At 39.9% G+C, this 24,082-nt stretch overlaps 2 protein-coding genes across 2 annotated transcripts; both read left to right on the top strand.

Moving 5' to 3' along the window:
• The first annotated feature begins 451 nt into the window (after nt 1–451).
• LOC134586412 (uncharacterized protein F54H12.2-like) lies at nt 452–1,759 on the top strand. The gene has a single exon (XM_063441913.1). It carries the CDS (start codon nt 452–454, stop codon nt 1,757–1,759), a length of 1,308 nt encoding a protein of 435 aa, XP_063297983.1.
• Nucleotides 1,760–2,533: 774 nt separating this feature from the next.
• Nucleotides 2,534–5,193, top strand: LOC134585985 (uncharacterized). The gene is made up of 5 exons (XM_063441481.1): nt 2,534–2,596; nt 3,452–3,515; nt 3,624–3,692; nt 3,774–3,920; nt 4,057–5,193. Exons 1-5 carry the CDS (start codon nt 2,573–2,575, stop codon nt 5,013–5,015), a joined length of 1,263 nt encoding a protein of 420 aa, XP_063297551.1. The 5' UTR covers nt 2,534–2,572; the 3' UTR covers nt 5,016–5,193.
• The last annotated feature ends 18,889 nt before the right edge of the window (nt 5,194–24,082 follow it).

Raw genomic sequence — 24,082 nt, 5'->3', positions numbered from 1 at the left:
GGTTGCTGTTAAAATCTATGGCGAACCACACATTTACAGTAATTATTATAAGACACAGGCTGGTCAGGGACTGCCGGGATTTCATGGTAGTACGTATATGTACGGTCGTGGTTTAGGGGGCATATTTAGAAGCTTATTCCGGAGAGCCGTACCATTGTTCAGGCGCGGTTTAGAATTGGTGAAACCACACGTGAAAACAGCGGCTAGGAACATTGCAAAGGATGTTGTGGGTAGAGTTTCAACGGCTGCGATGAATAAAATAGTGGGTGAACCCCAGGACGGCTCTGGTTTAGTATACATAGGTACAAATAATCCTAAAAGGAAACGGAAACGATCAGGAGTATTTCCTGCAAGTACAACGTACACCCGCAACAAAAAGGCTTGCACTCCTGCTAGAAAGAAGAGAAGAGTATCACGAAGGAACGCTAACAACATATTTTGAACAGCTGACATGTCGTTTATCCATACTGCATCCGTAGAATGCGCCAAATCAGAACTGGATCTTTTTGAAATAAAGCCTACTCAGACCAGCATAGAAAAAAGCCTGTATGTGGAAGTACAACCGTTGGCCGCCATTTCGGAAACTTCACCACTCGAATTCTACATAGCAGGAAGCGGTGAACATTATTTCGATTTGAATAACACGCTGTTGTACATTACGTGTAAAATTGTTAAAAATGACAATACGCCGATTGCAGATGGAGCACGAGTGAGTCTAATCAACTACCCGATAGCGACACTGTTTAATCAGCTAGATGTTACACTCGGGGATAGGCTGATATCACAATCTAATAATCTCTACGCTTACCGAGCCTACATTGAAACACTGCTCAATTACAGCGCTGATGCTTTATCAACTCAGTTTACAGACGGATTATTTTACAAGGATACTGCGGGAAAACATCAAGACAGAGTTTTGGATGGTGACAACACAGGATTTACAAAGCGGGCACATATGACAGCACACAGTAAAACTGTTGAGTTACTTGGACATCTACATAGTGATCTATTTTTTCAGGACAAACTAATACTGAACGGTCTGGATTTGAAAATAAAGCTTACCAGAAATAAAGACACGTTTTGTTTAATGTCCGCAGACGCTGAACCGTATAAACTTCAAATTCTAAATGCATCTCTGTTTGTTAAAAGAGTCCAGATATCCCCGGCAGTGCGAATAGGTCACGCGCAAGGCCTTCTAACAGGCAACGCTAAATATGCCATAGAGCGCGCTAGTATGAAAGTGTTCAGCGTACCCACAGGCAGTCGTGTTTGCAATCAGGAAAATATATTCTTGGGACAGATTCCAAAGCTGGTCATTTTAGCATTTGTCGACAATGAAGCTTTTTCAGGCGCTTATGACAGAAATCCCTTGTGTTTCAAACACCATAATGTGAATTTTGCGGCACTCTATCTGGATGGTGAACAAATACCTGCAAAGCCTTTTCAACCTGATTTTGAACATTCTAACGCAGTGCGTGAATATATGTCATTTTTATTATTGGCACAGAAGAATTGTGGTGATTCTGGAATTATAATTAACAGAGAAGAATTTGTGGCCGGATATACATTATTCGCCTTTGATCTATCACCTGATCAGGAATGCAGTAGCCATTTTTCACTCATTCGTAGCGGTAACCTAAGGGCGGAAATACGTTTTTCGAGGGCCCTGGAACGCACTGTAAATTTGCTTGTCTATGGACTGTTTGAAAACATTATTGAAATTAATCAAAGACGGGAGGTTCTTTATGATTTTCTCTAAAACCTAACCATGAACACCTTAGAAATAACGCATATTTTACGCAGCGACCCATATTCCAGAGGTATATTCGTTGGTGTGTTCCCGTGCGATTTACTACCAACCTCTAAACTGGACAGCGTACCAGCGGCATTCATTATAAATACGGATCCACATACATTATCCGGGGAGCACTGGCTGGCTGTTTATATTGATGATAAGAGACAGGGATATTTTTTTGATTCTTACGGACTAGCACCGACAAGTGAAATATTCCCTAAAGAAATACTGATATTTTTAAAAAGAAATGTTAAACAGATATTCTTTCAAAATGTTCAGTTGCAAAGTACTCTGTCTACAGTGTGTGGGGAGTTCTGTATTTTTTTTATTCATCATATGTGTAAAGGGATCGCTTTTAAAGAGCTTTTAAGCCATTTCACAAGTGAATTAAAACAAAATGATCGTTTAGTATCCCGTTTTGTGTGGCAATATATGCGTGGGTTAAAAAATAGACGTGTTCATAGCGTTCATGTACAGAGATGTACGGCGTGTTATCGTCATTAATATCTTGTTATGATTTTTCTTGATCTCAATAAAATCAGTTTTGTCTGTTACAATTAGTATGTATATATTTATTACTGATGACCCTCATGCACCTGTCTGACCACATCACAATGACCCTCATGCACCTGTCTGTCCACATTTACACAATGACCATCATACACCTGCCCGAACCCATCAAGAAAACACAAAAAAAAAAAAAAAAAAAAAAAAAGGTATAAAAAGACATGGCTCAAGACTAGGGGTCATAAGGCATCTCCTGGTTACAACTACATAATGAATACCCAAGACACAGATATGGTAAGTAATTCTAAATCATCATTCTTTTATATTTAAAATTGTATGTTTTTTAAAATATGAACGTCTATGGGATTGTTTTATTTCTAACTGTAGGGGACTGTAGTATAGACTGTATGCCATTTGTATTTGTTTTTATTTTCAACAACGTAGGGGTCTATTATATAGAGTCTGCACTGTTTGTTTCCGCGTCTTTCTGTTCTAAAATGTTACGTACTGAACATAGTTAGTAATGTTTTTAATGTATGCAAAATCCTTATCTATGCATTTGCGGGGGTGTTATGCTGTGCTTCTCCGTGCATGTTATAGCATAAAATTTTTTTAAATATGCTGTGATGCTACAGCATCAATGGGATTGTTTTATGTCTAACTATAAGGGTCTGTAGTATAGACTGTGTGCCTTATGTTTTTTGCGTTTTATTTTTAACAACGTAAGGGGCTATTATATAGAGTCTGCATTGCTTGTTTCCGTGTCTCTGTGTTCTAAAACGTTACGTACTGAACATAGTAATGATTTTAATGTGGGCAAAATCCTTATCTATGCATTTGCGGGGTCTTATCCGTGTATGTTGTTTAATATATTTGTTATACTGGGGTTATATATGTTGTACATATGTGTTATGCTCAGCTTATCCTTGCATGTTATAGCATAACATTTTTAAAATATGCTGTGATGCTACAGCATCATACATATCACTGTGGTTGCTATACATTTCACTGTGGCTGATATGCATTTCACTGTGGCTGTTAGACATCTCACTATGCCTGTTTTGTCAAACAACTGATTGGTGTCATTAATTGTAAAATGCTGTCATAGTGTTCCCGTCATAAGTGTTCAAATACTTTATCGCGTTTCAGGGAAAAATCAGTCCGCCAACGAATGAAAATGGGTTACCCAGAAGGCTCACGGTCGCCTCACAAGGTTGTAAATTTTCTATGTTGATAAGTGTTGTTTAAAAATTCCAAATGTTTATTTTGGAGTCTTTTATGCATAAAATAAACTAAGTCTTATTGTATTTTATTTATTTAGGTCCTTTTAATACTGGAGTATTGGCTGACAGACCCACCAACATACATCCACGTAGACCATTAAAAGCAGGTGTGTGTTTATATAATGTTATATGCTGTTGTATCATACCCGGTTTTATCCCTGTGATAATTATATTTCTATTTATTTTAGAAACATCCATAAAAAGTACAAAAACCTCAGAAGTTTCTGATGCATGTACAGGCATTAGCCGCTTACCAACGGCGGATCACGGTCGTAAGACATACAGCGCGAATGCCGGAGAACGCAGGGACTGCAACCCGCATAAATTAAAACAGGGTAAGTATACGTATGAGTTGGTTTTTATTTGTATATTTATTTACTACATAAATATAGTATTCATATCTGAGGGTCTGTTTTTAGGCTCTGTATGTACATTGATATATTAACATATTCATTTATTTTTTCTATACAGCATCAAAGTTGTCTTTAACCCGGAGCCGCTCTACAAGAGATATTACAGTCACACGTGATGACGAACAACCGTCAACATCTACCTCAGGGGTTTTAAGGCAGCGTCCATCTAGTGCGACATGTGTAGCAAAGGAGCCTCTACAAATACAGTCATTAAACACAACAAAACATACATTTTGGGGTAAGTCAGCTGTCACATCACCAGTCAATGTATCAGGGTGTCGACATTTCACTGTAGCATCAAATATACCTGTGAAACAATCCATTACCCCTGTAAATGTTCCTATACAACCAATCCCTAAGAAAAGTAGAACTGTTTTACAGGATATAACACAAGCCACCAGCAACGATAACAATATACATAGAGGAACTACATCATTGACATCCAGAAATACCTCTGTAAAGGTGCCAACACCACCGCCACCTAAGAAAAGTAGATATGACAGCAAAAACACACACATTTATACAGAGACCACATCACCTCTTGATGTTAGAAAATGTATGTTGTGGTTCACGCGTTCTGCTCCTTTATGGTTTGAAGTCAAGGATGCGGTAGACCATACAATCAATGAAATACTCAAAATAGTGCATAATGCTGCTCTTTTAAAGCAAAGCAGGCCTCTGAGTCTAAAACTTTACGCCGCTAGGCGCCCATTTAGTATTGGCCATTCATTGTTATCCCACGATGGCCGTGACAGTCCATTGGGAATAAGAGGTCTTATACCAAACCATAAATTACCCCGTGACAACGTCGGTGATTTATTACAGTGGTTTTTAAGGGAATTTGGTTTTTGGTTCGCTTTAGAAACCTTTATTGACTCTGTAATTAGTGAGATCCGTAACATTGTTATTGTGACTGATGATGAGCTTAGACAAACTCATTTTTTAAACCGTTTAGAAAGACTTGACCGTGCTACCGATGCCTTTCGTTCAGGTCTAAATTTACTGACCCCCGCGTGACTAGTCATGGTTGGACGGGGTTTATTATCTCAATCCAAAAAATGGACCAGACAGAGACTTGTAGCTAAACGCCGAGCTAGAACCGTAAAACGTGCCATAAATACATTGCGAGGTGCATTACGTTCTGCGATGTCTAGGCAACGCCGTAAGACCCCTTGTGATACAGACAAATGCTTAACCCCTGTGGTACTTCCAGCTGAGGATGGCGTTGATACTCCTGTTACCCCTGTGACACCCCACACAAATGATACTGAAATAGCCCCATCACCTACAGATCTTTCCCCAGAGATACAACAAAGTCCATTTAGTCCTGAGAATATTAACGATTCGCAGGAGCACCCCAAAGTGCAGAACCCCAATGATGAACTAGAGGCTCCTGTATTTTTGGAGCGTGTTGAACAACGCCGCAGAGATATTAACAATTTCAATGCCGTGGAATATTATGAACATTTTCGGTTTGTAAATTTAGACAGAATAACATCGTTTTCAGACGCACTCCAGTCTGTACATGATGCTATTCAAGAGCTTTTAAACAGAATGATGCCTGATATAGGGCCAAGCGATTTTGTTCAATTAAGACTAGATAGCGATGATCTTGGCAGACCGTTACACTCTATTAGACGTTGTAGAGATGAATTGAATGCAGAAACCTTTTTAAACGCAGTGTCAAACTTGGTACAGAGCAATGCTGAAATTATTGGCAGCAGGTCTTTAAGGCTAGTTGTAATCATTGTTAGGAATAGAGTCGGTGGTGTAATGCATCGTAGGCGTCTTCGGTCAACACCCTATAGTTGTATCATTGCCAGGAAAAAGAGGTGGCTTTATGATTTAAACAATGATAATAATAACCTGTGTCTAGCAGCTAGCATTTGTGCCCTTGTGGCTCAGGATAATCCTGCAGACTCTGTGTTGTTGAAGAGAGCCAGGGAAATACATAAAGCTGTAGGTATCCCTGATGATCGTCTGGTTAGTTTTAGCGACATCCCAGCTTTTGAACAACATTTAGGCATTACAATTAAAGTAATGTATCACAATCATGGTTCGTGGCACTATTTTCATTCAGACAAGCCCTGTAAAGATAAAGTTGTGTTTATATACCATGAGGGCGAACATTATTATGGCATTAAAAAAATTAATGCGTTCATTGGGGAATCATACTTCTGTAAGTACTGTCACACACCATTCTCTCACAAAAACAATCATTCCTGCCGGTATTTTTGTAAGGCCTGTCACAGACAGAACTGTGTAGAAGTGAAAGGGGAGATCCCTAGATGTTCCAGTTGTCGCACTTTTTGTCGTTCACAGGAGTGCTTAAAGTTGCACAAAGAGCTCTCCGTATCCGGAAACATAGAGTGCCGTCAGAAAGCTTATTGTGATTCCTGCGGCCGTTACACTGTAATGGCCGAGCATAAGTGTAAAGGTTTCCAATGTCAGGTTTGCTATGACACTGTAGTCACGCTTGATGGCCATGTTTGTTATATGAGAAGATACACCCCAGAAGACCCTACTAACAAATACATTTTTTATGACTTTGAATGTATGCAGGAGACCGGTGTACATATCCCCAACTATATCTATGCTTCAGAGTTAGTAGGGGATAAGTGCTGGGAGTTTGAGGGTACATCGTGCCTAGAGGAGTTTGTAATAACATTTATAAACAAACCCTTTAGTAGCTACACATTCATAGCGCATAATGCAGGTAGGTATGACTCTTACTTTGTGGTGAATCAACTTCTTAAGGAGAAAATAGCTATCGAGTTGTTGGCGCAAGGTGGTAAATTACTTTGTGTGACTGTCGCTGATCTAGGTATCAGATTTATCGATTCTTTAAATTTTCTCCCCATGAAACTAAGTAAATTGCCAAAGGCCCTGGGGTTCGTCGGCTGTAAAGGATATTTTCCACACTTTTTTAACACATCCCAGAATCAGTCCTATATTGGCCCTATGCCTTCGGTAGACTATTATGGTTATGACCAAATGATGTGTGATGATAAAAAGGAGTTTATGGTCTGGTATCAAGAGAACCAACATTGCCAGTTCAATTTTCAAGATGAACTTAAAAAATACTGTATAGATGATGTTAAAATCTTGAAACAGGCCTGTGTCTGCTACAGAGAAAGTGTGATGGAGATGACCAAGAAGGTAAAAACTATTATGGGCCCCGACGGTCCTGAAACCGTCATTAATGATATTGACCCTTTCCAACTCACTACATTAGCGTCTGTGTGCATGGCCATGTACAGATTTAAGTTTTTACCGAAAAATACCATAGCAATTTTACCCTCTGACAATTACCATGCAAATCAGAAACGTTTCTCAACAAAGTCTATACAGTGGTTAATGTATGTTGCACACAAAGAGGGGATCACTATTCAGCACGCTCTACAGGGTGGTGAAAGGGCTGTTGGTAACTATTTTTTGGATGGGTACGCTCTGATTGATGGCCAGCATACAGCTTTTGAATTTCAGGGTTGTTTCTACCACGGTTGCCCAGTTTGTTTTAATGAAAAGGCATTTAACACAGTTACAAAGACTACCTATGCACAATTACACCACAAAACCAATGTTAAAACCCATTTTCTAAAAATGCTGGGTTATGTGGTCCGTGAGATGTGGGAACATGATTGGTCAAACCTGTTAGAAACTGACAAGGATCTACAGGCTTTTCTTATCGATAAAGATTTTCCACAACCGCTGGAGCCTCGTGATGCCCTTTATGGGGGCCGCACAAACGCAATCAAATTGTACCACAAAGCGGCCCCAGGTGAGAGCATACACTATTATGATTTTACCAGTCTATACCCTTACGTCAACAAAACAAAATTATATCCCACGGGTCACCCGGTAATCGTTTATGATAATTTTCAGCCTTTTGAACACTATTTTGGCCTTGCTAAAGTAACAGTGTACCCACCCCGAGGTTTATTTTTCCCTGTTCTACCGGTTAAAATGAATGGCAAACTTATGTTCCCATTATGTCGCACATGCACAGCCAATAACCAAACAACACATTGTGAACATAATGAGGAGGAACGATCTTTGACAGGTACTTGGTGCACTATTGAAATACAACAAGCCCTGATTAAGGGCTACAGGTTGGGAAAAATCTTTGAGATTTGGCACTTTCCTTACTCTTCCGATACGTTATTTGAAAAGTATATAAAGGTGCACCTTAGGGATAAACAGGAATCCTCAGGTTACCCTGAATGGTGTACGACTGATGAAAAAAGACGCCAATACATCGATGCTTATTACGCTAAAGAGGGTATTTTGTTAAGACCAGAGAAAATAGAAGTAAACCCTGCAAAAAGACAGATTGCCAAATTGTTTCTTAATTCTTTATGGGGCAAATTTGGTCAGAAACCTAATTTGCAAACCACAAGTCTTGTATCTGATCCTGACAAGCTTTTTGGGTATGTATTTTTACCTGAATATGAGGTGTCTTCTCTGTCATTCATAAATGATGACACAGCCATGCTCAGTTGGAAGTACGCCCAGGGCTGTCACAGTCCGTCTCGCAATACCAATATATTTATTGCATGTTTTACCACCGCCTATGCACGACTTGAACTGTATAATGTTTTAGACCGTCTTAATAAGAGATGTCTCTACCACGACACTGACTCTGTTATTTTTGTTAGTACAGCGGGTGACTGGAATCCACCTCTAGGGGACTATCTAGGCGAGCTGACTAGTGAAATACCCTGTGACACACACATTACAGAGTTTGTATCTGCAGGGCCCAAGACTTATGGTTACAAACTATCGACGGATAAAACATCTCTAAAGGTGAAAGGCATAACGCTTCATGCCAGTAATGCCCAGTTGATTAACTTTGACAGTTTAAAAGACCTGGTGTTGGACTACCCCTTGCACTCAGACCCTGATGAACAGAAAAGAATAGTGGTACGACAGACCTCAATTGTCAGAAATAAACTCCTTTGGCAGATAGAGACGCGACCACTACAGAAAACACAAAAGTGTGTTTATACAAAAAGATATTTGGTCGACAACTTTACCACTCTCCCATTTGGTTACTAACCATTCACCATGGACACTCGTTTACAACATCCTTTTTCATGCATATTGGCCGGCCCTTCTAATTCAGGGAAAAGTTATTTTGTCAAACAGGTTTACAGAATGCTACCACATTAATGTCGCACACTCCTGATAACATTGTTTGGTTTTATGCCTGCTGGCAAGTGCTTTATGATGAATTATTACTCACAACCCCAAATATTCGTTTTATATAGGGTTTACCCACAACATTTAATGACGATAATTTGTTTCCCCCTAACAGAGTAAATTTGACTATTGTTGATGACTTAATGGAGGCTGCTAGTGAGAGTTCAGAAATTGAGAAAGCATTTACCAAGTATGTGCACCACAGAAATCTGAGTATTATGTATCTGGTGCAGAATGTGTTTTGTCAAGGTAAAAAAAGTCGTACTATAGCTTTAAACACTAAATATATGGTACTTTTTAAGAACCCAAGAGATAAACTGCAAATCACTACTCTGGCCCGCCAAATGTACCCCGGTAAATCACAATTTTTTCTAGATGCTTTTGAAGATGCCACACGCAAATCTTATGGTTATCTACTTGTAGATTTAAGATCTACAACCCTCGAAGAGTACCGCTTAAGAACTGGTCTCTTCCCACCCGACCTTCCCTCGGCATATACTTATAACAAACAGCCCTCTAAAAGCCGATAACATACCATTAACAGGTCATTCCCTGCCGAATCTCAGAGCCTGTAAGGATGTCTATGCGTATACGTCGCAATTGGTTGGCTTTACAAAGTCTAATAAGTGCCTCGCCATCACAGAAAAAAGATATTTTATGCTCCGCATCTCATGATTTAGTCACGGCTATATGTGAAATTGCTCTTAATACCCTTAAAGGTAAGATACCTTTATCACAACAACAAGTAGAAAAGCTAAAAAAGTGGCGAAAAAATATAAAAGCACTGAGCAACAAAAAGGTGTCTTTTAGTAAGAAGAAGCAGTTGGTTAAACAGTCTGGAGGATTTATTGGCTCTCTGTTGGGATTTGCTATACCTCTGCTGACCGGTCTTTTGACTAACCGTTAATGGCCCATGCTGAGAAAAAGTACTTAGTGTCTAAACAAGAGTTAGACCTAATACAGCGAACCACTCAGAGCTCTGAGGCCTCTCGTGAGTCTGTCACTCAGAACCTAGATAATGAGATTATGTCTATTCTTCAAAATAGAGGTGTGTCGGATGATGAGAAGATAAAGAGGTATACCACTATATTGCATAAATACTTGGTACGTGCTAAACAGAGTGAAAGCGAAAAGTTGGGCTTGACACTTTTCTTACCTCCTGGAGAATCCTCAGTACCAAACACCCCTGTAGCACATCCTCATGCTGCTGGAGTCTCTGATGTTTCAGACGCTGTATTTCATGAAGTTGTTAATAATGTAAATGTCCGCTATAAAAAAAATGCTGAATTGTTGTTGAGTAGAATGTCTCAATTTAAGCACATTACCGCTTGGAATGATAAGGGTGAATTTGTTTATAAAAACACTGTTGTACCGGGATCCAGCATACTCGATTTGGTACGTAGTGTTACCCAGAGTCACAATGTTACGGTACGTAAATTACCTCTGGGCTGGGATACTTTTCTTCAGGCTATGGCTGACCTGAACATACCATCTACAGTTGTGGGCAACACATCAAATAGAGACTATTTGGAACGATTGAAATTGCAGAGCCTTCCAAGTGAGACTCGGGACATAACACCCCATTTTCAAAAGAGACAATCGTTACCAAATATTTATTTTAGCACCCCGGGATTAACTACATCTCACGGCTATTTGCTACCTAAGAAGCGCCCACGTATACTAAAGCATCCTGCTGATTGGTTGAATTTGTGATGTTTATTCCTTGCTTTTCTGACTAATACATTTGATGATTATTGCTTTTCCTACATATATTGTATTATAGCTTTTCCTGCGGATATTGTATTATTGTTTTTCCTGTGAATATTGCATTGACTTTTTTTTTTGTCTAATAAACATTGCTATATGAGTTAATTTGGCATTTATTTATTTCTCCGATTTATATAAATCTGTCCTCTGTGTTTGTTCTATACTTTAAAAAAGATCCCAGACACATCTTTCAAAAACATGCCCAGACACAATCCCTTTACTCAGCAATATCCTTCCTCTAAATGAAATTAAAAATAAATGTAAAAAATCCAATCAAAGAATGTAATACCTCATACAACCATATGGTGGCACACTCTATGAACATTGTATCGTGTCTATAACACCCCGTGATGTGGCTTCATTAAAATGTTCGCTAATATGTAATAAAGATCATGGGCGTGGTCATAACACGCCGTCTGTGTGGACTCATAAAAATGGCCGTTACTACGTCAAAAATAGCACTGGGGACGTAATGTGCCATGGTTGTGGTTTAGTGCCATGGTTTAGTAAAGAAGGGGCGGTACACACATCGTCGCGCAATGGGCGGGTGTCAGGGTACCTGAGGCCTCTACCTCTAAGGGAGGTAGAGACTTGGTGGTGTATCCGTCCAGGCGAGCTGTCTCCTCCGTTCCTCGCGGTTCATCCAGTCACTTAAACACCGGCCGCGAGGAATCCACGTCCTTTTCTAGCAGGACGCTCAATACGTGACGTCATGACGCTAGCACGAGCAATCTGTCACTCAAGTGTCCGATATCCAATCGGTACTTTTCAGAGGCGTGATTTCCATCCAGAACCAGGGTATTTAAGCTTACTCCTTACTTCAGCTCATTGCCCTGTCGTGGTTCTAGCTTGTCTAGTCACTCAGTGCTCTGGTATTCTAGTTTGCTCTTTTGGTTTTGACTCGGCTCGTTGTACTACCCTGTTTCTCTGTTATCCCTTGACCCGGCTTGTCTCTCGCTTATCTGTCTTCTCGTTCCCTCGACCTCGGCTTGCCTCTGACTATTCTTTACTCTCGGTACGTTAGTCCGGCCATTCTAAGGCCCGGTATACGTACCTTTCCACTCTTTGTACTCTGCGTGTTGGATCCCTGTCCCGATCCTGACATTACGACAGGGCCAATGGATCCTGCAGGTACAAACAGTCAGCTTGGTTCTTCGGATCCCAGGTTTGACGCCATGGAACATAGGATGGATCAGATGGCTTTGGCACTACAGGCACTTTTGTCTCGTGCTAGTAATCCACCTGAGGAGACACGTACTCCTTCTATCTCTCCTGCAGTCTCAGGTCTAGAGGTAGCCACTGTAGGTGCTTCTTCCCGTATTACCCCACCAGTACGTTATGGCGGGTCACCGGAGAAGTGTCGTGGCTTTCTAAACCAGATTAGCATCCATTTCGAACTACAACCCCGCTCTTATCCTACAGATAGAGCAAAGGTTGGATTTATTATTACTCTGCTCATTGAAAAAGCTTTGAGATGGGCCAATCCTTTATGGGAGAATGATAATCCACTCGTCTATAATTATAATGCCTTTGTAGCTGCGTTTAGAAGAACTTTTGACCCTCCTGGCAGAAAGGTCAATGCAGCTAGATTAATGTTGCGCCTTAAACAGGACAATCGAACACTTGTGGATTATGCACTAGAGTTCAGATCCTTGGCGGCAGAAGTTAAGTGGAACGAACAGGCTTATATAGATGTGTTTCTGAATGGGTTATCAGATGTAATTCTTGACGAGGTCGCTACTAGAGAACTCCCTGAAAATTTGGAGGATTTAATTTCTTTTATATCTCGTATTGATGAACGCTTAAGAGAGAGGCAGAACACTCGAGATAGGACCCGTAGACCCTCCTTTAAACTAGCGCCTACCTTTCAAATCTCTGAGTTCGAAGACTTACGTATTCCTGAACCTATGCAGATAGGCAGTACTCATCTCACTGAAAGGGAGAGACAGTACAGGAGAAGGGAGGGTTTATGTATGTATTGTGGAGTCAGGGGTCATTTACGCCTAAATTGTCCCAATCGTTCGGGAAACGCTCGCACCTAAGTTCCTCTAGAGGACAGGCCTTGGGTGTTTCTACTTTGTCCTCTATTCACAACTACAAGGAGCTCAGGCTTGTGTTACCCGTTTCTTTAAAGTGGGAGAAGGGAGTAGTTAAGACTATGGCACTAATCGATTCTGGAGCTGCTGAGAGCTTTATAGATCAGGGTTTTGCTGCCAAGCATGCTATTCCATCCCAGTTAAAAGAGACACCTCTGGCTGTTGAGGCCATCGATGGTAGACCGTTACTTGAGCCTGTTATTTTTCATGAGACCATACCGATTAACTTGACTGTTGGCATCCTGCATAAAGAGGATATATCCTTGATGCTCATTTCTTCTCCGTCCATTCCCATAGTTCTGGGGTACTCCTGGCTGAGGAGACACAACCCTATTATTAATTGGGAATCAGGGGAGATAGTTTCATGGGGAGAGAATTGTCAAGAAAAATGCTTGCGGAAGGTCTTACCTCTTGGATTAACTAATACATCGAATACCTCTGACAATCCTACAGAGACACAAATTCCGCCTCAGTATCTAGATTTAAAGGCAGTATTTGACAAAAAGAAAGCCGATACCTTACCCTCACACAGGTCCTTTGATTGCAAAATTAACCTACTCCCTGGTACCATGCCTCCCAGAGGTCATGTATACCCATTATCTATAAAGGAGAACTCAGTCCTAGAGGAATATATTCACGAGAATTTAGACAAGGGATTCATCAGGAGGTCCTCCTCCCCTGCCGGGGCTGGATTTTTTTTTTGTTAAAAAGAAAGATGGTTCTTTGAGACCTTGTATTGATTATCGAGGCCTGAATAAGATAACCATTAAAAATGCCTACCCGATTCCCTTGATCACCGAACTCTTCGATCGTTTGAAGGGCTCTACAATTTTCACCAAGTTAGACCTCAGAGGGGCATATAACTTGGTGAGAATCCAGCAGGGACATGAGTGGATGACGGCATTCAATACTCGATATGGCCACTATGAATATACCGTCATGCCTTTTGGGTTATGCAATGCACCAGCAGTATTCCAAGATCTGATTAATGAGGTTCTTAGGGAATTTCAGCAAGAGTGCGTCATTGTATACCTAGATGATATACTCATTCATTCTAGTGACATTGAGATTCATCACAAACAAGTCAGGAGGGTTTTGCACAAGCTTCTCCAGCATGGCTTGTACTGCAAGTTGGAGAAATGTAGCTTTGATCAAACCCAGGTAACCTTTCTCGGCTATGTGATCTCTGGGGAGGGATTTAAGATGGATCCGGATAAGCTCCAATCCATTCTAGAGTGGCCTTTACCTACAGGTCTTAAAGCCATACAGAGATTTATTGGTTTTTCCAATTATTATAGGCGCTTTATTAAGGGCTATTCTTCCATTATTGCACCTATCACTAACATGACCAAACAGGGGGCTGACACTAAGAATTGGACTACTGAAGCTCTCCTTGCGTTCAAGACTCTCAAGGAGCTTTTCGCTTCCGCTCCAATTTTAGTTCACCCTGACACTTCTCTGCCATTTTTGCTCGAGGTAGACGCATCAGAGACTGGTTTAGGTGCTGTTCTATCTCAAAGGTTGGGTGTTGATAAACCATTACATCCATGTGGATTTTTCTCTAAAAAATTGACCGGTACTGAAAGCAGGTATGACATTGGTGACAGAGAATTACTAGCCGTTATCAAGGCTTTGAAAGAATGGAGACATTTATTGGAAGGTACATTACATCCTGTTACCATCCTGACAGACCACAAAAACTTGTCTTATATCGGAGAGGCCAAGCGTCTGTCCTCCAGGCAGGCTCGTTGGTCGTTGTTTCTTACCCATTTCAATTACGTTCTGACTTACAGACCTGGGTCAAAGAATTCTAAAGCCGATGCGCTATCTCGCCAATATGAACCCTCTGCTTCAGTTGAACCACTTTTGTCTTCCATTGTACCCAAATGCAATATTATTGCTAATACCAGTCTCAAAATTCATTCCCCGCTACTTGACCAGATCTTGAAGTCACAACATCTAGCTCCCGGAAACACTCCTGAGGGAAGAAACTTTGTTCCTCCTGAACTTCAACTGGAGCTCTTACAATGTTTTCATGAAAGTAAAATAGCTGGTCATCCTGGTATTCGCAAGACGTACTCTCTGATATCCAAGGATTTCTGGTGGACTTCACTTCGTAAGGATATTGAGGAGTTTGTCGCAGCTTGTGAGACTTGTGCCAAGACTAAACTATCTCATGCATCCCCATGTGGCCTGTTACACCCCTTGGACATTCCTGAGAAACCTTGGTCCTGTTTGTCCATTGACTTTATCGTTGATTTGCCTGCTTCCAAAAGACAGACTGTTATTCTCACGGTGGTGGATAGATTTACCAAGATGGCCCATTTCGTGCCATTACCTAAACTTCCGACTTCCCCTGAATTGGCGGAGATTTTTGCGAGAGAAGTTTTTCGCCTACATGGGATCCCTTCAGAGATTGTTTCTGATAGAGGTTCTCAATTTGTCTCACGTTTCTGGAGATCCTTTTGTTCTCAAATGGGCATCAAATTGAACTTTTCCTCTGCCTATCACCCTCAGTCTAACGGAGCTGCTGAACGTACTAATCAAAAGATCGAACAGTATCTGCGTTGCTTTGTTTCCGAACACCAGGACGATTGGGTCGGTCTGATTCCTTGGGCGGAGTTCGCACACAATAACCTTGTTTGCGATTCAACTCGCTCTAGCCCTTTCTTCATGAACTATGGCTTTCATCCTTCGATTTTTCCTTCGGTTTCCTCTTCTCAGGGGATACCGTCGGTTGATGATCATGTCGCCAACCTGAAGAAATTATGGGATCAAACTCGACAAATTCTATTACATAGTTCCTCGCTGTTCAAGAAACACGCTGACAAACATAGAAGAGCGGCTCCTGTTTTTGTTCCTGGGGATAGGGTATGGTTGAGTACTAAGAATATTCGCCTAAAAGTTCCGTCCATGAAATTTGCTCCTCGTTACATAGGTCCTTACAGGGTTCTCACTCGTATCAATCCGGTTGCGTATCGCCTTGCTCTGCCACCTGCCTTACGCATTCCTAACTCTTTTCATGTCTCCTTGTTGAAACCCCTCATTTGCAACAAATTCTCCTCTAAGGTCTCCTCACCTCGTCCTGTTCAGGTGGAGGGTCGGGAGGAGTACGAGGTCAGCTCCATCATTGACTCCAGAATTTCAAGGGGAAAATTGCAATATCTGGTCAACTGGAGGGGATATGGTCCTGAGGAGAGGAGTTGGGTACCTCAGGAGGACGTCCATGCTTCTCGCCTTCGCAGAGCATTTCACCTTCGCTTCCCATCTCGCCCCGGTTCATTCCGCCCGGTGGGCGTATCTGAGAGGGGGGGTACTGTCAGGGTACCTGAGGCCTCTACCTCTAAGGGAGGTAGAGACTTGGTGGTGTATCCGTCCAGGCGAGCTGTCTCCTCCGTTCCTCGCGGTTCATCCAGTCACTTAAACACCGGCCGCGAGGAATCCACGTCCTTTTCTAGCAGGACGCTCAATACGTGACGTCATGACGCTAGCACGAGCAATCTGTCACTCAAGTGTCCGATATCCAATCGGTACTTTTCAGAGGCGTGATTTCCATCCAGAACCAGGGTATTTAAGCTTACTCCTTACTTCAGCTCATTGCCCTGTCGTGGTTCTAGCTTGTCTAGTCACTCAGTGCTCTGGTATTCTAGTTTGCTCTTTTGGTTTTGACTCGGCTCGTTGTACTACCCTGTTTCTCTGTTATCCCTTGACCCGGCTTGTCTCTCGCTTATCTGTCTTCTCGTTCCCTCGACCTCGGCTTGCCTCTGACTATTCTTTACTCTCGGTACGTTAGTCCGGCCATTCTAAGGCCCGGTATACGTACCTTTCCACTCTTTGTACTCTGCGTGTTGGATCCCTGTCCCGATCCTGACAGCGGGTCATATTGCGCAACAGGCGTGGTTTAATAAATAGGGGTGGGGCACCTGACAAAATAAAAATGTATTAGGGGCGGGGCCCATAAGGTGTCATGGGCGTGGTTTAGTCAAAAAGGGGTGGATCACACAACAATGCGCAATGGGCGGGGTTATATTGCGCAGTGGGCGTGGTTTACTAAAAAGGGGCGGGGCACCTGTCAAAAGTTAGTTTGATGACTTGTGTAGCTGTACACTACTTACTCTAATTATTCTCATTACAATATATTGAAGTCACATAACAAAGTACTAAAGTCTGGAAGATAAAAATAGTAAAACATAGTAACTGACTTATTAATGTCTTCATCCTTGGAAATCTCTGGTAGTAAATTATAGATAAACAATGTCCCATTATACAGTATTATTTAAGTAACCAGGATATGATGAATGCTTACCTCAAATGATTAATTAAGATGATATATTTTGCTTTTGGGAGACAGACCCAACAAAAAATATAGTGTCAATAACAAGCTGGAATATGTACTAAACAATTTTAGGTCATATTTTAGATCTCTAAAGTATTTATTTTGTAGCTCATTTCTTTTAATTGTCTCACATTCTGAGCTTAGAATTAATCTTCCTCTTAAAACTTGATATACATTTTCTGTGTTGCAATGCATACTATTGCAATGCATATTGTTTTGTTTTATTTTTCTACCTTTATTCCTGAATTTTCATTCAGTGCCAGTGTAAAAGTAAAAGAAACTCACATCTTCCCAAAATTCTAAAAAATTGTGTAACTAATTACCCAAAATACTTTATGTATCACATAAACATGCTTTGACAGGATTCATATGTTTAATGAAGAACAATTTAGTTATTGTAAGCTACCAATGGAACACATTAACACATCTTAGTCATCGGAACATTCTAAATACGGTCCCACATTTCTATTATTTCAGTAAATAAAGTTATTGCAAAATATATTTCTTATTAACGAATCCTACAATGTTTGATTATTCTGAATGTACGTCATTAGACTAATATTGTTGCTCATAAAACTGATATATAATTAGCAGGTCAAGGGGACACTGACATATCCTAACCTAGCGACATTAGGATGAGAAAAGGACAGGGGTTCACTTGCTCCACCCCATTTACACCTTATAATATATTAAAATTAAGCCTTTTGCTTATGGCTTGTTGGACTAGAGGGTCTTGATAATAAGGATGTGTTAAAACGTTTGAACAACCTTTTTTTTTTACTTTAATTTTTTGGGATTTTAAGTTCATAATCAATATTTCTGTTATAGAGGAATCACTAATGTATGTAAATGAACCAATATTATTTTTAGAATTTGAAAACAAAAACAAGTTAATGCTGAAATTCTGTTTTTCCAAATATTTGTGTTGGTAAGGACTATCACAAAATACACCGTTTAGCCACAACCTTAAATCCACTAACAGGTGACGTGAATAATATTGATTATATCATTACAATGGTACCTATCAGTTTTTGAATTTTGTGTGTTGGAAGCGGGAAAAATTGGCAAGCAGTAAGATCTAAGTGACTATGACAAGGGCCAAACAGTGATGACTAGATGACTGGGTCAGAGCATCTCAAAAATGGCAAGTCTTGTGGGATGTTCCTGGTATGAAGTGGTTACCTACCAAAAGTGGGTAAGGAAGTACAACTAGTGAACTGGCATCATGGTCATCGGTTTCCAAGACTCAATAATGCACAAGTGAAGGCTAGCCTGTCTAGTCTCATCTAACAGCTACTATAGCTCAAATTGCTGATAAAGTTTATGCTGGCCATGATAGAAAGGTGTCACACTGCGGTTTACTGTATATTCGGCTGTGTAGCCACAGCATGGTCAGATTGCCCATGATGACCACTGTCCACTGACGAAAGTGCCTACTTGTAATTGTCCTATTTATAGTTAAATCCCCCTCTCATAATATTGTAAAGTTCTACGGAATCTGTTGTCGCTATATAAATGGCAATTGTGGCGAAACCGACCTCGCCACTGGGCATTGGAGAAGACTGATTGCCAGCTTCCTGCCATGTGACTATGGCCCCTGGGATGTATTGCCCTTTAAATACATTATTTGGGCTTATTGGATTTTGAAACACTTTTTCTGCCCCTTTGAATACATGAGAAGGTGTGCCCCTCCCCCGTTTCCTGTCTATTGTTCTCCAGCATGGCGTTGTCCCAGGGACACTGCCAGACCAGTTGGAACTTGTTGCTAAACTTTAACCTATGGCGATTTGACTGTACTTGTGGGATCTGAGCGCTCAATATATCCGAACAGCACTCAGATCCCACAAATACAGTCAAATCGCTATCCAAGCTATCCAGGGATAGGTTGAATGTGGTGGTTCTGTTCAGTATGATAGGAATTATGTATTTTTATGTGTTTTTACTGTTGTTGTAAATGGAGATATTTTCTGTATGCTGGAGATAATTGGCTTACCACACCCAAGCCATGCTTGCAGTTGGTCAAAAAGGGATTTCCAACTAACGTTTGAACCACTAGACCAATGTGTATGATTTTGACATATGTTTGTATTTGTAGTATGCTGATTCTGAAAATGTAAGTTTATGCAAATGTGATGTATACTTTTAAAGTTATGAATATTGTGTAAAATTGTGTATTTTCCTGCCTGTGATAATTACGTCAGCCCATTGTGTTCAGTAATTATATCACAGGCAGAGGGGAGGATTTTGAGTGTAATTGCTGGGAGTGTCTGAGTGTATTGTACATATTGATTGGTTGTTTTGCAAAACTCTGTGGTTAGTACTATGTGTGTAAAAATGTGCATACAAGCAGAGTGTTTGATTAAAAGCTTCAGTTCTACTTCACCCTCAATTTGGAGTGCCGTCTCTTATTGGGGGAATCTGCTACAAGGGATGTTCTGCATGCTCCCTTGGATAATCACTACTAAGCTCTTTTAAGAGCTTGGCCCTGTCTTGCTCTCTGAAGGAGTCTAAGGTGGTTATGGTGTCGACTGGAGTGCTTGGAGCCCTCAGGAAGGGCTAGGAGCATCCTTCAACGGAGGTATCCAGTTGGGGTGCCAAGTCATCCGTTACAGCAATAATAATAATAATGTCAAAGTGAGTATCAAACTGGACCTTGGAGCAACAGAAGAAGGTTGCCTGGTCTGATTAATCATGTTTTCTTTTAGATCAGGTAGATGGTGGGTGAGTATGTGTTGTTTACCTGGGGAAGAGATGGCAGCTGTATGGCAAGAATGAGGCTGGTGGAGGCAGAGTTATGCTCTAGACAATGTTCTGCTTGTAAAACCTTGGATCCTGGATCATGTGGCTGCTACTTTGACACATAACACTTGCCCAGGAATTGTTGCAGACCATGTACACCCCTTTATGGCATTGGTGTTTCCTGATGGCAGTGGCTTCCTTCAACAGGATAATGCAACTTTCCACACTGTAAATGTTCAGGAATGATTTAAGGAACATAAAAACGAGATCGAGGTGTTGCCTTGGCCTGTAAATTCCCTAGATCTCAATCCGATTGAGCATCTGTGGGATGTGCTGGAAAAGCAAATCTGATCAATGGAGGCACTACCTCGCAACTTTCTGAACTAAAAGGATCTGCTGCTAATATCTTAGTGCCATATACCACAGGACACTTTCAGAAGTCTTGTAGAGTCCATACCTCGGTGCATCAGAGCTGTTTTGGCAGGATAAGGGGGATCTACACTATATTAGGCAGTGATTTTAATGTTGTGGCTGATCAGTGCATATAATGTATTGCATATTCAGATAGATTCAATACAGCTCATCAGCATTTAGAAGCCTATGTTATGTCAACAAACACTTTCAATTTATGTGAACCAGTAAGATCAGAAGCTATTTTCATCTATTTATGTCAAAGGTCATATATTACATTCTGAAATTCAAAGCACCCTAAAAAATAGCCCTGATTCCTAAAAAGATCAGGTTATTATCCTGAGAATTGCAAATTAATAAAATCATACACCATTCACTTTGATGTCATTATCAAAGGATTTGAACTTTTTTATTAATGATTCAGATGTATTTATTCATGACTAATATTTGATGTACCTACGTAAATGAAGTAGCAATTGTCTACAATGTGACGTACACTAATTGTGAATTTAAATGATCCCTGACATTTAAAGGATCTTGAATCGATCTTTGGTCATAATTTGACATAAACATTCCAGTTGCATAAAGACAAACACTAAAGACAAAGTGTGAAATAAAAAATAAAAATAGTACTTGTCAAATGTTTATCAGATAAACTGAGTATTATGAAACAGAATTATCTATTCCTTTCTACAACATGAATTGGTATTCATATAAATTAAGATATATTGAAATTATGTTCATTACCTTTCTGAAATAGGGCAGACTACTAAAATATTCTATGGGCACCAATACCACATGTTTTGCTCACTTGAAATATGAAAATTTAATATGTATTACCTGTTGCTCCAAGCCAGTAGATACACTTAAGTTATTCACTAATACATTGATGCTATAGCTGCACATAGGAAAATGTTTAGTGGCCGAATACACACATTTAACTTATAAATGAATGAATGAACGAACAAATAACCATCTGAAAAAAATATTATGTACACTTTTCTCTCTCTTTTTTTCCTTTTTCTGTCCTGCTATTGTTTCAAACCATGTGACACAACTCAGGTTTTAATTGCATGCATAATTTTACTCAGTAATGCATTCAACTTAATGAAGAGATGATCTTCCCAAACCATGTTGTCCCAAAACTACATTATAACAGTAAAAAAATATATAAAAAAAAATATATTTTTTATAATTTAATGCTGCAATTATTGGTTATTCTGCAAACAAATCTCTAGACTAATATCGCTGCTCAAGAAACTAATGTACTGTATAATTAGCAAGTCAAGGGGACAATGTTATATCTTAATCTTAGACCCATCAGGATGGGGAAGGAACAGTGATCAGTCCCCACTTCATGTAGAATTAATACACAGTCACCTACATAAGGGCCATGAAACTAGAAGGTATTGGCATCAGGGCTCGTTTTAAAAATCTTTTTTTTATTACATTTACTTTTGTTCATGCAGGCTAAAATCAGTCATTAGATATTTTATATCAATAATAGTTTGATTATTGAACACCTTCTAAACACGAATACATAGCTCAACATTCAGATTTATACTGAACTTCATAACCATGCACTATCTGCCATCTTTTTGTAGTTAAAAACTTGCTGTATTTTTTTTTTTTTTTACATTTTATTTATATAAACGGACTGTATTTTCAAAGCCCAGGGCTGTTGCCCCGTGCAATACATAAAAGATTTGATTTTGTCCCTGGAGGTTTATTTAGTGAAAAAAGAAAAAGAAAAAAAAAACATTATTCTTAAAATTCTTTTTCAGCTTGCTTTTTGATATAGTGTCCTTTGATTCAGCATTTTGGAAGATAAATTCTCTGTCAAATTATAATTGCGTTGCATACAGAACTGAGATAAATCATTATTCAAACTCCTCTGACCTCAACTTCTGAGTCTGCTGTCATGACCGGGAAATAAAATTAGATGGAATCGTGGTAACATGAATCTTACTGCCACAGTGCTGTTATTGGCCTAACAACAGGACCCACTTGTTAATTATTTTCTGTCTGAAGGATTATAAAATGAGGCGCAATATTCATATGCATCTAGTGTTGCAATTCTTTAAATGATTAATGATAATGGATTTGTAAATGACATTATATAATCAAGATGCTTTATTTGTAATAAGTCATAGAGCTTTATTCGCTAAACCAATAATTGTAGAAAATTGACAAGAGAATGGAACATTTTAGGACAGAATTGCAGAGCCATAAAAATGGCTGAGTTATTTAGAATGTATTGAAAAGATTGTGAGATTGATAAATGGGTTAATGCAACTTCAATTCAAGGAATAGATTAAACATTTTATTTTGCCAAAGTTAAAAACCGACTGAGTTTGGTAATGGCAACCATGACTAAAAAACTATTATTATTATTATTTTTATTGTTATTATTAAATATAATCACTATTATTATTATTATTGTAGTTTGGCAAATAAATATTAGCACATGATGGATGCTTACAAAAGCAAAGGATTACAAAAAGCACCATAACTACTTGAGCTCACTGTGATGCCAATGTGCCACACCATGCCATTACTTCCATCTCCTTAGAGCTAAAATTCCTCAACAGAACCTTCCTTTAGCTTTCCTGAGCTAAGGCCTGCAAAGTGAGATGTTGTAGTCATGGTACTTGTGCTGTTCCTTTAAAATAACAAATGTACTTCTGAGGATTGAATTACATGTCATGCAAAATGTTAACTTTTACGGGGTTATTCGCTAAAGGTCGAATGACCCAGTAATGAATGGGCAAAACCATCCTGCTGCAATTCAGACTGCAAAATATAGACATTGTTCATGGAATTAAGTAATGTCTGGATTTTGTAATCTAGGCCCCGAACAGGACCTGAAATTGGCAGCGGGAAAATAGTTAGAAATGCTGGGTGCCTAGAGCGTTAATTATGTGGAGGCTGGCCAGTGCACATTAGAAAAGTAAAAATAAATAAATAAAAATCCTTAATTACTATTATGAAGGTAAGGCTCCACCTTACCTATGATGGAGGTAGGATGGAGCCTGTGAAACAAGGGGGGGGGGGGGAGTGGACATAGTCCCCTCATGATCCCACATGTGTGCTTTGGGTAGCGGCTACTCTAAAGAGTCATGAGGGAGGACCTAGAATGGGTGGAGGGCCTAAAATTGCAGCATAAGCTCCACAAGACCTCTGAACATGTCCTGTGGTATCTGGCATCAATACATTTGCAGCAGATATTTTAAGTATTGCAAGTTGCAATGTGGGGCCTCCATTGATCAGAGACTTTGTGGACTTAGGTAACAATTTGAACTATTTGTTATGGTGCTCAAACCATTCCTGAACAATTTTTCTAGAGTAGCAGAGTGCATTATCCTACTGAAAGAGGTGACTGTATGTGGTCTACAACACTCTGGTGGTACATGTCAAAGTATTTTTCCACATGAATGGCAGGCCCCAAGGTTTCCCAGCCTAACATTACCTAGAGAAAAACACTGCCTCCACTGGCCTGACTTGTTCCCAAAAGTGCATCCCACTGCCACTGG

The sequence above is a fragment of the Pelobates fuscus genome, chromosome 2 (assembly GCF_036172605.1).
Source record: "Pelobates fuscus isolate aPelFus1 chromosome 2, aPelFus1.pri, whole genome shotgun sequence".
Taxonomy (NCBI): domain Eukaryota; kingdom Metazoa; phylum Chordata; class Amphibia; order Anura; family Pelobatidae; genus Pelobates; species Pelobates fuscus.
This window is presented reverse-complemented; position numbering and strand designations above follow the sequence as displayed.

Coding starts and splice junctions, on each gene's coding strand:
- LOC134585985 (XM_063441481.1), top strand. CDS start 2,573: ATGAATACCCAAGACACAGATATG. Junction 3,516..3,623: donor GCTCACGGTCGCCTCACAAG/GTTGTAAATTTT, acceptor TTATTTATTTAG/GTCCTTTTAATACTGGAGTA. Junction 3,921..4,056: donor CCCGCATAAATTAAAACAGG/GTAAGTATACGT, acceptor TTTTCTATACAG/CATCAAAGTTGTCTTTAACC.
- LOC134586412 (XM_063441913.1), top strand. CDS start 452: ATGTCGTTTATCCATACTGCATCCGTAGAATGCGCCAAATCAGAACTG.